We start from the raw sequence: 13,354 nt of genomic DNA on the forward strand, positions 1-13,354 counted from the left end.
ATCCAAGTACCCTTTTGACCATATATTCCATCGCTTTATTTTTGAAAATTTTATATATGATTCACATATTTTAATATGATCCCTCTAGTACTTTTCCTTGTCAAATTCATCCCTCCAGTCCACAATTCTTATGATGCATGTAGTCTTTATAACCCTTTTAGTGGAATGGGTGTTTGAAAGCATGATAATGATTGCGGTTTAAAGTAATTTTTTGCTCAGAAATACATCAAAATAATATTTTATTATTATTTTTTAAAAACCATTTATGATATTAGCATATGAAAACAATATGAAAAATAATTTTAAACAAGAAAAAAGAAAACATTTTAAATTTTTAAAAAACATAATTTCAACTGCATTTCTAAACACTTTCAAAATATATTAGGCGAAGCATTTCATGTCATAGATTGGGCTATTTATTAAATAAGTGTTTTGTGGAAATAGCAATGTTGAATGGCATTCAATTTAAATGCGATTCAACCTTTATAAATTAATATTTTTGAAGTCATAAAAACTTATTAATTAATCAAAATGTTATTTAAATTTCAAATTTAAATCAGAATCAAATAAAATATTATCTATTGGGACTATTAATTTATTGAGGTTATTCTGCATGTTTTTTTTTATTGTATTAACTATTGATTTTACAATTTTATTGTTTCATCAATTCAAGATAGATGTTGTAATAAGAAAATAAAAAATAACATGAATAATAGCAGTGGACACAAGACTGCATTTTTAAAGGTTGTGAAATATATTAAGTTGAAGAATTAAAAAGTAGAGGGACCATAATAAAATATATGAATAATTTAAGGATGTAATAAATATGATCGATTGGTCTCAAATTGAGTGCACAGCTTTATAAACGGCATCTCTCCCTCTCTTATACAGGCACCTCTGAGAGCGTGAGAGAAAGGAAGTGAGAAACCCTTTTTAGAAAAAAACATGGGCAGCATCCCTTGTGAACAAGAATCTTGGGTTTCTACGAGAAACCTAGGAAATGTTCAAGAAAATGATCAAACCCATAGCCTAGATTTTCTTGATGATGATAATTACAATGATGATGATCTTTTGTGTCAAGAGACTGAGCAAGTGTGGCAAAACATGAACCAAAACAACACCTTTACCAAAAACTTCAACAAGGGTTCTCTTCGAAAGATCCTGAGAAAGAAGAGTCAAGTGCTGTTAGAAGGGTATGTGGAAGGAAGAAGTAACAGCGAAGATGAGTTGAAGAGGACAAAGAGTTTGACAGATGATGATCTTGATGAGTTAAAAGGGTGCTTGGATCTTGGGTTTGGTTTTAGTTATGATGAGATCCCTGAGCTTTGCAATACTTTGCCAGCTCTTGAACTTTGTTACTCAATGAGTCAGAAGTTTCTTGACGAGCACCAGAAGCCTCCTGAGAGTTCTTCTCCTGCTGAGGCCGAGGCTGAGGCTGCAAGTTCTAGTCCCATTGCTAATTGGAAGATCTCTAGTCCTGGTGAGTTGATGGTTCTTTTGGTTTTTGGTTCTTGGTTGGTTCAGATTTAGATTTTTCTTGTTTGATCTGGTTTTTGGATGTTTGAAAGCTCAAATTCTTGATGGTTCAAGTGATTAATTTGATTTAAGATTTTTGAGCTCTTTTCATTCATGTTTGTAGTTCTAATTATTGAATGTGTTAGATTTGTAATTCATGTATAAAATGATGAATTGGGCTCATTGAGATGGAACTATTTCCTGCATTGCTGTAGTTTTTGAATCTGTTTCTGATGTGATCATTTTGATCTTCCCTTTTTTTTTTTTTCTACTTTTGGTTTATGATGCCAATTTGAAGATCCATGATCTGCTTGGCAGTGACCGCATTTAAGAGACCCTACTTGTCATACATTTAGCTTTTGCCTGCTCTTAATACATGTACAAAACTGAGTGTCTGTACTGTACACAGAATAATCTGCAAAGATGTTTGAGGGCCAGAAATTATGTGCTACGGTCTCATTTGTTGTTTGTCGAATCGATTTGGCGATAACCTGAATATGATTCTATTGATCAGTCATTTGATTTTAACTTTATGCTTCCATGTTTAACCCATACAGGTGACCATCCTGAAGATGTTAAAGCAAGACTCAAATTTTGGGCACAGACTGTGGCATGCACTGTTAGATTATGCAGCTGAAGGGCATTTTGAAATCGAAAGCTTCAAACAGCTGAAGGTTCATCTTTTTGGGAAGATCGGATGCTCATTTTCCTTGGCAGTGGGCAATCAATAGCCTAGACCTACATCTAGTGCTTATGCGGTTATGCCTCACTGATCCATTCCAGTGCGCAACAATTTGGAAGAATTAAAGCTCCTGCATTTTCTTTAGCTGGAATGGACCGGCCAGAGCATATGCAATGATGGGCTGGCTTTAAAGTAGATGAAGAGAAATGTTTCAGGTTTGAGATTAACCGCATACCCATAGGAGTCTGACATGATTCGGCGGCTAAGACACATTTCTGTGATTATTGTATTGAGAATGTTGAAAATAAAATTGTTATATGAATAAAGCCATTCATTCTCCATTTGTTCAAAATTGGCAGTAGTTTGTGTTTGATGTGGTTATAATTAGTTCCAACATGAGCTGTTGGTTTTTATGCAGTAGTGTGAGCCTCTCCCCTAGAGCCTTCACCAAATACTTCCAGACCTCTGCGATTGCTGAGGTAACTAATCTAACTGGGTTGAGTCTATGGTTACCCTAGTTTCTGCTTTGTTGATCCATGAATGGTTGCTGTGACATCGCTTGCTTACCGCTGACAACTAACTTGTGTTCATCCATCCCATGGATAGATTAGCTACCCCATATTGGCTGGTGGTGGAGGCGGCAAGTAAGAAAGGGGGATAAAGAAGTGAAGAGGAACAAGCTGAAGCATATGCTGAACCCTATTGCTATAAAAAATTAAGCTTTGACTTGCAAACCAAAGGTTGAGGTTTCGATACATGTTATAGAATGCTATGATTTTTATCCGTAAGGTACTCGTCTTTCTGTGCACTTGCAGTTAAGCAAGTCAATTTGTTTGATAACTTACAATGGTTGGTTTAGGGTGATGATGTTCCCTTGTTCTGAGAAGAAAACTAACTTAGCCACCACACAAAGCAGCTGCGACAGCACTTCTTTGCCTTGTACAGGCTGGTAGTTAAAACTAATCTATGAAGGTAAGCAGTGGTCTGTGTGGCCGCTGCAAAGTGCCTCTACATATCATCAGCAGTGTTGACAACTGCAGGGTTAGACCTTTCTATAGCTGGGAATTTTATCCAAAGGGAATGGCTGGAAATATCTGTCTACGTTGTCAATTTGGACTAGTGGCAGATTAAAAGCTCTAGAATGCAAGAGATTCTCCACTTTAGGAAGTTTGTCGAGAGTCTTCTTGTAATGTATTAAATTGGATGCAGGTATTCTTTCTTGACAATTGGTTTCGTGTTAGGAAATTATTCTTCTTGCATGATTGACGCCGCGAATGGATGCTCTAGCCTTCTGCATAGCCGTGTTCCCCAAGGGAATCATCTGCCTCAAGCAAGAACGATTTTCATGAAAAATGTTTCCCATGAATGCTCCTCTTTGAATATGGATGGCCTCTCTTAACCCAAAAGAAACTAGCTTTGAGAGCGATGGCTAGCTCCAACTATACCCTGAAAAATTAAAAAAAAAAGGAGCACGGACAATTCTACTCTTGAAGGCCCTCTGTGCAACAGTAAAAAAAGATGAACCAGTAGTCTTGAGTTTCATTTACCGCTATAAAAGGTTGAATACTCAGATAATTCACAAGAGAACAATTCAAGCCATCTTAGAATTAAACTCTGCTGTTCCCTGGCTGCAAAAGGTTCCTGATTTTGGAAGCAAGCCGGCAGCATCGCCCCACATGTGGTGTTCCATTTTCATGAAATCCAGTGAGAATTGTTTCTGAATCAAGACGTATTCTCCCCCCACTTGTTCATGTTCTTATCATAAGATTTAATGTACTTATCAAAGATAAACAAGCAACTGTTTCCCTCTTACTGATTGATTGATTGCTTGTGTATTTAACTTTCTTAAAGGGAAGCAAGTTGACCCTTCAAATCAGCCATGAAGATAAGCACCCCGAGACTTATCAAAAACAGTGAGAACAAGCTGGAGAAAGAATGACTTCGGAGATGAATGGGTGGCCAATAATCGAAAGCGATTGCCACAGAAGGCTAGACAGATGTCTAAACAAATGTCATAGATGTGATAGTGATTTACAGAATCATTAACTGATTGATTAATTTAGCATTACAAAAAGGGATTTAGCATATCCACTTGTAATAAAATTTTAATTAAATTTGTTTTCATTAAGAACTGTGGCAGACAACATGTAAAGTCAGAAGTTAGTGTCATCTGTCATGGTTTGGACAATTATTATACCAAATAATAGTCTGCAGAAGTTGTCTATGATCGATTTAGCTAGCAAATACTCATATTATACAACGTAAAGTAAAATTTTGGCAGCATCAAACTTTACTCCCATGCTTGTCGAGAGAACGAACTACATGAAACAAAGTGAGGAGATTTTATAATTTCTTGTAAGGCCTTTAATATGGTAGCACATAATTGCCATCTAATTGAAAACAATAGAATAGAAGAAAAATCATAAAAGGAAAATGGAGCAATCCCATGGAGAAAGAAGTTGTCCCCTCGGGTAATTCTATTAATAAAATTATATTTCCTTATAAAAAACAATATATTTTTCTGTAAATGAATTTAATTTACACAAAATCTTACCTTACCGTTTGATTTTGGTTCTAATAATAACTTAAGGTTTAACTATCTTATATTTAATTTTTTTCATCTACATTCCAAATTTGTACCGTTCACAAACAAAACTAAATAAATAAAATATAAACTCATTATAGATTTCATTGTCTACAAAGATCAAAATATTTGGGATTAAGAAGAGCATCTTTCATAATCTTGTCATTTGTACCATCTCTCGTTAAATGGTGGTGATTGTGGTAATATAATGATAATAGTGGTGATAATGGTGATGATGATAATAAAGATTGTGGTGGTGATAGTGGTGAGGTGATAATAACGATGATGTAAGAGAAGGAGGTGGAAGAAACGGTGTATAAAATAGTTAGATGATATTGTAAGTAAATTACTACTTGTAAACTTGTAAAATATTTTACAAAACTTTACAAGATTAAAATGTTTTCTAGTAAATAAACTAAACTTGAAAGTTAAATATAAAATATTTTATATTAACCAGTTATTTTATAAAATATTTACCAGTAATAAATAAATGAAAACATTTTCTAAAAATAAATAGAAGAAAACATGGAAAAACGCACTAATGGCACAATAGAAGAATTATCGTTATTACTCAAAGCGTATCACCATAATACGATCGAGACCACCTTTGCTATTCCAAAACTTTTCACAATCAAATCATTCCATGTCTGGTTATGGAACTAAACAAGACGAAACATTTCTCTCTTTTCGAATATTTTTTTCAAGAAAACTTCAATAGCTTGCTTCTCACGCCTTCATTTATCTTTAGCACGGTTATTGAATTCGGTTCGGTTCAATAGAGTGACCCGGAACTTGGGCGATTTGGTATCCTGGCCGGATATGAAGAAGCACGAAACCAGGCATACAGTTATCTTTACTTGCTGGGATGAGAAATAAGTGAATATGAATAAATATAATTAGGATATACACTTTTAGAAAAGTATCTATCATGTATTATTAATTAACAGAAATTAATTCTTGTGGCATTTTTATTGTTGCTTAAGTCACTGTTAATTCGTTTCACAAATTACTAATGAATTGTAGCAGTGATAATCTTTTAAAATTTCAATTTGATTTTCAAACTTTTTCTTTGCGTGATAGAGTCATTTTAAGTCTAAATTAGCACTCAGTTGGATGCTTTTTTCAAGAGATGATTGCATTGAAAGATAGAAGAACAAAATGAAAAAATAAGTAAATTAATCTTTGAGTTTTATGCAAAAAAGTTTATTTTGATTCCTTATATTTTTTGGTTTATAGGTAACCGGTTCCTTTAATTTTTAAAAAATCAATTTTGTTTCTAAAATTCATTTCCCTTATTTTTCAATCTTTTTTTTTTTGGTTAGAGGGGAGAGAGAGGATCGTTGAATTCCGATGAAGAGAGATAAAGTGGTTGTTGACGATGATTTGGGCCGTCAAAATGGTTAAAATTGATGTCAATGAGTTCCATTTAATTAGGAGAGTCTCACCTAGTTGTTTTTTCCTTCTACTTACCCGATGAGGCAAATCTAACTGTGAGAATGTTTTTGGATTCGGTTTGATTGTTTTTTCGAGTTTTTTTTTGTTGAGATTATGGATAGGTTTATCAAGGTGTTTAAGGTGTTTTCCATGTGTTTTGGGTGAAAAATGATTTTTTAAACTAGAAAAACTGACACCTTGTTTTTTTAACGATCTCTGGATTCTACACAAAATAGACAACACGTTGACTGCCATCTTATTTCAAAAAACAATTAGGGCGGGCAACCACCGTTAAAAAATTAAAAAATAATAATAAAGCTAGGCACAAGAACACAGGCAGGGCTAGAAGGCCCATGCGCTAGAGCTGATTTTTTTGACCCAATGTGTTTGGAATCCTTTTTCTTTTTAAGTTTTGTTGTTTTATGTTTGGATTAAAAAAAATGATAAAAGAAATCATTAAAATGAATCAGGTCGCAAGTTTAATGAGTTCATCTGTAGCATTCAAGCTATTATTTTTTTTTGTTTAATATTTTTTTATTTAATTTTTCAAAATTATCCCCACAACTCTTGCATATCAGTTCAGATTAACCCAATATATTTTTATTTTAATATTAAATAAAAAAATTGTTCAATGTATGATTCAAAATTTGTTTTTTTTTAAAAGATACATTACCCATACCTAAATTTTTTTATTGAATTTTAATGTTTTTTTTGTTCTAACCCATAGGATAACATTGTGTAGAAAAATGAACTAATATTATTCTAGAGTCGTAAATTTTATGCATCGACATATCCATCATCTTCAATTCCACCCCCTCGCACTTACAGGCAATAGCGGCCTCTAAGCTTTAATGACAACCGATCAATTACTTGACACTGACATTATAAAATATCAGATAGCCCTTAGCTACCAAGAATATTGGAGCCCTAATAATTTCATCTTGTTCTACTGGTTTTTTGCGGTGCTATTAAAACATGGCATGATTAGAGAGGTTAACTCTAAATCCAAATCCAATTAACTCAGGATCTAATCCAAGAAAAAATTAAAAAAAAATTGATGAATTTAAAAAAAATAATGGTAATTAATTCGGTTAAACTAGGATTAAATCCATGCTGCTAACATGAACTAATGAATGGTTAGCCTAATTAAGCATAGGCTTACAATTTTTTATGTATGAAAGTATCAACCAAATTCTTAGCCCAGCCCAACCAGTTTTGACTGAAATACCATCAAAGCTATATCAGCACCAAGGACAACAAGCAAAATCTTTTGCTCTTTCAAAACCTTAGCCAGCATCAAATCATCTGATGTTTTGTTCTAGAGCTAGACAACATGGAACCCTTTCTCTCCTTTCAAATCTCTTCAAAAATTCATCAAAACCCTCTTTATTTTCATCAATCTCAAATCCCAATATTTCAAACCCAAAAACCGCCACCAAGAGACCAACTTCACTTGCTACACTTAACCCACAAGAAACTTCACTGACTGTAAGTATTACTTCCTCTCCTGTTGCTTCAATATGCTCTTTACTTTCTAATAGTGTTAAAGAACCGGTGAAGATTGAGTCTTTGTTGGAGGACTATAAAGAAATGTTGAATTCTGATATTGTGCTGCAAGTCTTGATGAATTACAAGCAGTTAGGGAGGGTTAAAACATTAGAATTCTTTTCTTGGGCTGGGATGCAAATGGGGTTTAAGTTTGATGATTGTGTGATTGAGTACATGGTTGATTTCTTAGGAAGGAGGAAGCTTTTTGATGATATGAAGTGTTTCTTGATGACAGTTTTGTTTCATAATGGTCGTGTGACATGTCGTGCATTTTCTATTTGTATTAGGTTCTTAGGCAGGCAAGGGAGGTTTAGAGAAGCCCTTTGTTTGTTTCAAGAAATGGAGACAAAGTTTAATTGTAGACCTGATAATTTTGTGTATAATAATATGCTTTATGTGCTTTGTAAGAAGGACACATCTGGGGAGCTAATTGATGTTGCGCTTAGTATCTTTCGAGGAATTGAATCGCCAGATACATATTCGTACAGTAATGTTCTTGTCGGTTTGTGTAAATTTGGTAGGTTTGAGACCGCCATTGAATTTTTTCAAGAAATGGGTAGGGCTAGATTGGTGCCAACACGGTCTGCAGTGAATTTTCTTATGAGGGAGTTGTGTTTGTTGAGTGCAAAAGAAGGGGCTGTCAACGAAGTTAGGGTACATAGTTCTCGTAAACCATATACAATTTTAGTTCCCAATGTGGGTCCGAAGAGTGGTGCTATACGTCCTGCTGTTGGCGTGTTTTTGGCAGTTTGTGATCTTGGTTTATTGCCTAGCACTTTTGTTATAATCCAGCTCATAACAGAGCTTTGTCGACTGGGAAAGATGACAGAGGCTTTTGAGATTCTAAAAGTAGTCGAGGAGAGAAAGCAAAATTGTGTGGCTGAGGGTTACTCCATTGTGATGCAGGCTTTATGTGAATATCGCTTAGTTGAGGAAGCTAGTCATTTGTTTGGAAGAATGCTTTCACTTGAATTGAAGCCAAAGTTGGTAGTTTACAATTCTATTATTTGTATGCTATGTAAAGTGGGGAGATTGGATGATGCCCAGAGGGTGTTTCAGATAATGAGCAAGAAAAGATGCCTTCCGGATAGTGTAACATATACTGCATTGGTTCATGCTTATGGCGAAGCTAGGAATTGGGAGGTTGCTTATGACTTATTGATGGAAATGTTAGGGTTAGGTTGGATTCCACATTTTCATGCGTATACTTTGGTGGATAAACTGTTGAGAGAACATGGGCGAATAGATTTGTCCAATAAATTGGAAAGGAAGTTGGAATCACAAATCTTGCATAAGCATTGTAAAGCAGGTCAATTGGAGGCTGCTTATGAGAAACTGAGATCAATGCTTGAAAAAGGTTTCTACCCACCCATGTACGTAAGAGATGCTTTTGAGCATGCATTTCAAAAGTATGGCAAGTTGGAAATAGCTCGTGAGTTGCTAGAGAATATGGACAAAGCTTGTGAGCCTTCTACGACAGAAATTAGGAGTTCTTGATGAGCTTTGATCAAGCAGTTAAGTTTACTTCCCTTGATTTTTATCAGCAATGATCAGGTATAAGCAGTAACAATGGCATATAATTTGGATGAACTTTCATATACTTTACAAACCAAGAAACTCTACAAGAGTCATGGTCTTGGTTGCGCGGAGAAGGCTTGACAATACTTTAAGGCTTTATGAATGAACCAGGTGCTGCTATCTGATGAATGTAATGGCAGAGATACCTGCTGAGAATTCCTGAGCAAACAGTTCTGTTTACATAGATTCTTCTAATGTTAACTATTTCCACCAAGGATTAGACCCTTCTTTTCTGCCATGGAAAACATTTTCCAAGCTAGATGATCTTAAATCTGGGTCCTAGTGATTGCAAGCTGGTAATTTTTTAAGGAAGCGCTGCCCTGGCTCTAAAGTTCTCTTGTCGAATTCTTGGGTAACAGAAGAAAAGAGAAATCAATGTTCGCTGGCAGCTGAAATACAACTTGACTCTCAAGTGTAACCATCAAACCTTGTTCCTTAGGAAGATCCCAGCAGATTCTGCATGTCTTTCTGCAAAATGGAATGAAGGAGTGTGAGATGAAGTTCACAGAAATTCTTGAGACTCAAATGTTGTAATAGGAAAAACAAATGATCTAACCTCAATTTTAAGAGGTGATGTAGTTGGAGCATATCTTTCCACAACCTTTCCTCCTTTGTTTACCACAGATTTGGTAAAGTTCCACTTGATGGCAACTCCAAAATATCCTCCTTTCTCTGATTTTTAGAACTTGTAGACAGGTGCTGTATTCTTCCCGTTCACATCAATCTGCAATAACCAGATGGAGCATATTCAAAACATTTCCACATTCTTTCAGAAAGAAGAATTAATAGGTCTTTACAACCATTACCTTGTCAAAGATGGGGAATTCGGCTCTGAAAATAGTGCATACAGTGTCCTGAATCTTTTCATTGCTTCCAGGTTCTTGTCCAGCACACTGGTTGCAAGGAAATGCCAAGATCTCAAAACCTGCCATAATCGTGCCAGCCGAGAAGTTAAAATCTCCAATCAATGGAGATTTTAAAACAGACGACTCAAAAACAGAGATGTTGCCCTCCAAAATGAGTGATCAACCTTGGCTTTTGTACATTTCATACAAAACGTTGGCTGTAGTGTTAGGCCACTGCAGAATCAAGAATAAAATTCAGAAACAGTGAAAAGGTTCATTAGAAAAATTTCAATTTCGCTACGAAATTACATTTATCATACGAGTCATGTCCATTAAGAAGTACAGGAAGGAAGGTATCAGTCAAAAATGATGATGATAATTAAGGACTCCAAAGTTATCAGCACTACTGATAATTCCAGAACAAGAAATTTTTTTCCTTGTCGTAGATGATTAGGTTTTTCCTGTCAGGAAATTATCAGACCACAGATATAAACAAAGTTCTTGGATCTTCAACAAGTGGAGACCTTCTACGCTTGCCGCGAAGATGGAAGTGTTGTTGTGCCAACCATCCTGTCAGAGAAAGACGGTTAGGTAAACTACAGACATTTACATGTCGATGGTAGTTGCGGGCTGGATTAGTTTGCCGAAAAGCTGAGAGATGTGGATAGAGAACTTATTCAGGAATCATGAAATATGTATGTTCAAGGGAAAAAGACAACGAATTACGAAACCAGAAATTCAGTAGCTAAGAAAACTGAACAGGTAGCAGATAAGAGAACTTTATCCAACATTAAAAAAAAAATTACGAGGTTTTGAAAGTTAGAATTAACACGTCCGTGCATGTTCAAACCGATCGATTTTGGTTTAGTTTGGTTTTTTTAGAACAAAAACCAGTTCAAACCGGTTTGACTCGGTTTTTTTGGTTTAACTCAGTTTTTCGGATTGACTCGGTTTTTTTCTGGTTTTGACTCGGTTTTTTTCGGTTTGGGTTCGGTTCGGTTTTTTTAGTTTCAGGCTTATAAAACCGAACCGAACCAGTCAATTTTTTAAAAAATTCTAATTGGTTTAATCAGTTTTTTTTCACGGTTTTTTCAATTATTTTTTTCTTAATTTTCTTGATTTAATCAGTTTTTTAATTTTTTTCTTACCCCTGCAAGACATAATACAAAAAGGCGTTACCGCATTACAGTTGACACTATATTTTGTCTCCACCCCATGATCAACAGATCAACTAAGGAAAAGTCTACACACACGGAAAATTGATTTCTCCATGAAACTCCTTAGTCTTTGAAAACTTATAATTTAGTCTCTTTACTTGCGTTGAACGCTTTCTTATTCATAACCGTTGGATTTCCCTGGTTCATGATCTGGTCAGACCAAATTAACTTCATTATAATTTAGTTGATTTTTATCAACTCAATCGAACTGATCCAGATTCATTAAGATCAACAAGGATATATAGTAAATAAAAAAAAACAATATTATTTCAATCCTCCATTAAAAAAAATTAAAAATAAATTGAGCTGGAGATTTAATAACCAAGCCTTCCATCAAGTCAAACCTTGGATCGGGAAAATATCAACAATATTTTTTTTCTTGATGACAAATGTGCCATTTAAACCATTGGAGTTCAAAGAGAAGAGCCAACATGGTGAGAAAATCAAAATAATAATAATTTTTTAATCCAATTAATATTTATGGATTTTTCAACCTCTCATGTTTATTATATTTTTTTATATTTAAATAATTAAAATGTTGAATGGATATGTAAAAACAAAATGAACATGATTTAATGCATAATAAAAATGGCATTAACTTAACTCATTGTTTTATTTTTATATTTAATAAAATCATTGAATTCAAAATTAATGATAAGATTTAAAACATGAATGACAAACAAAAAAATATTCAAATTTGATATTTATATATTTACCATCCGAGAACTAAAATTTCACTCTTGGTCTCATATTTTATATGCAAGACAAATCTATACTATAAGGTGAATCTTAAACGTATAAAAAACTTAAGATTTTACAAGAATCGAAGATTTTACAAGAATCGGATGATTAGACTGTAAATATTGTAAATACATAACCATACAAAAATTCCATCCATAATTCATTTTTAATTCTGTCCAGAATCTCAATTTACTTTCCAGGAATCAAACTGTAATTTTTCTAAAGTTTAAGGACTAAACTGTAAATCTTTAAAATGGAGGGACTAAAATGAGAGTTACACAAATCAATTTTCAAACTGAGATTCATCATCATTGACCTCATAAGAATACTGGCCAGAATTCCAAAATACATTTCAAGAGTTAAATTATAATTTTTTAATTTTTAGGGACTAAATTGTAATTTTCATAAATCAAAGACTAAAATAAAATTTTATCATCATCAACCTCAAAACCATTCTTTCCAAATTTTCTAGCAAAGTTTAAACAAATTTCTTAACCCATGAAAAATCAATCAACAAATCCTTATTTCTAACAATACACATAAAATCAATCACTTAACCTTAAATCCAAAATAATCATGAATCAATTTTAACAACATGAACTTCAAATCTTTATAAATTCTAATTTCTTTTTTAATCTTTCCATAAACAAACCATAATAGAAAGTAACATGAGAAGAAACCATTTACTTGCTACTTCTACCTTTCTTAAACCCAAAAACTTAAGATAAAAAACTAAAATCATTGGTTTAATGAGGGGAGGGTCATAACAGCTACCAGAATTAAAAAAGAGAAAAACAATTCTCTTGTAATTTTTTCTTGTATACCTAGGTTAACTTAAGTTGGGTTTTGGTTGATTTAGACTTGAGTTTGGTCAAAAATTTAGATCTTATAAATACATAACTGATGTTCACAGATTAGCAACCTCTAATATGTAATTCACAATTCGATTAGCCCAGCTACATCTTTCTCAATTATCTAAAACAAATTAGCAATGGTCAAGATAAAATACAAAAAGCCTTCGCTGAATTATAGTTGACACTATATTTTAAACTTGCTTGTTTTTTGTTCTAAAAGTATTTTTGAAAAAACTTGATTTTTTTTACTTCAAATTAATTTTTTGGGGGTGTTTTTAGATAATTTTAATATGCTGATATCAAACATAACTTTTAAATAATTAAAGAATATTATGTGGATATATTTCTAAATAGAA

At 33.6% G+C, this 13,354-nt stretch overlaps 2 protein-coding genes and 1 pseudogene across 3 annotated transcripts; 2 read left to right on the top strand and 1 right to left on the bottom strand.

Annotated features, from left to right (window-relative positions):
* The first annotated feature begins 870 nt into the window (after positions 1-870).
* Positions 871-3,445, top strand: LOC18106945 (uncharacterized). Of its 2 annotated transcripts, XR_002978779.2 has the most exons (4): positions 877-1,480; positions 2,073-2,412; positions 2,616-2,676; positions 2,804-3,445. XR_002978779.2 is itself a non-coding variant. In XM_006372845.3 (2 exons), the coding sequence occupies exons 1-2, from the start codon at positions 946-948 to the stop codon at positions 2,150-2,152; spliced, it is 615 nt and encodes a 204-aa protein (XP_006372907.3). In that variant the 5' UTR covers positions 871-945; the 3' UTR covers positions 2,153-2,549. The 2 variants fall into 2 exon arrangements, 1 of the variants encoding a protein (XP_006372907.3); XM_006372845.3 differs by lacking the exons at positions 2,616-2,676; positions 2,804-3,445 and having other exon boundaries at positions 871-1,480; positions 2,073-2,549.
* A 4,117-nt stretch (positions 3,446-7,562) lies between these two features.
* LOC18106946 (pentatricopeptide repeat-containing protein At5g65560) lies at positions 7,563-10,010 on the top strand. The gene is made up of 2 exons (XM_024588476.2): positions 7,563-7,703; positions 8,051-10,010. The coding sequence occupies exon 2, from the start codon at positions 8,103-8,105 to the stop codon at positions 9,258-9,260; it is 1,158 nt and encodes a 385-aa protein (XP_024444244.1). The 5' UTR covers positions 7,563-7,703; positions 8,051-8,102; the 3' UTR covers positions 9,261-10,010.
* On the bottom strand, positions 9,777-10,898 carry LOC18106948 (probable glutathione peroxidase 2; annotated as a pseudogene).
* Between the last annotated feature and the right edge of the window lie 2,456 nt (positions 10,899-13,354).

Source organism: Populus trichocarpa, chromosome 17, assembly GCF_000002775.5.
Source record: "Populus trichocarpa isolate Nisqually-1 chromosome 17, P.trichocarpa_v4.1, whole genome shotgun sequence".
NCBI classification, from domain to species: Eukaryota; Viridiplantae; Streptophyta; class Magnoliopsida; order Malpighiales; family Salicaceae; genus Populus; species Populus trichocarpa.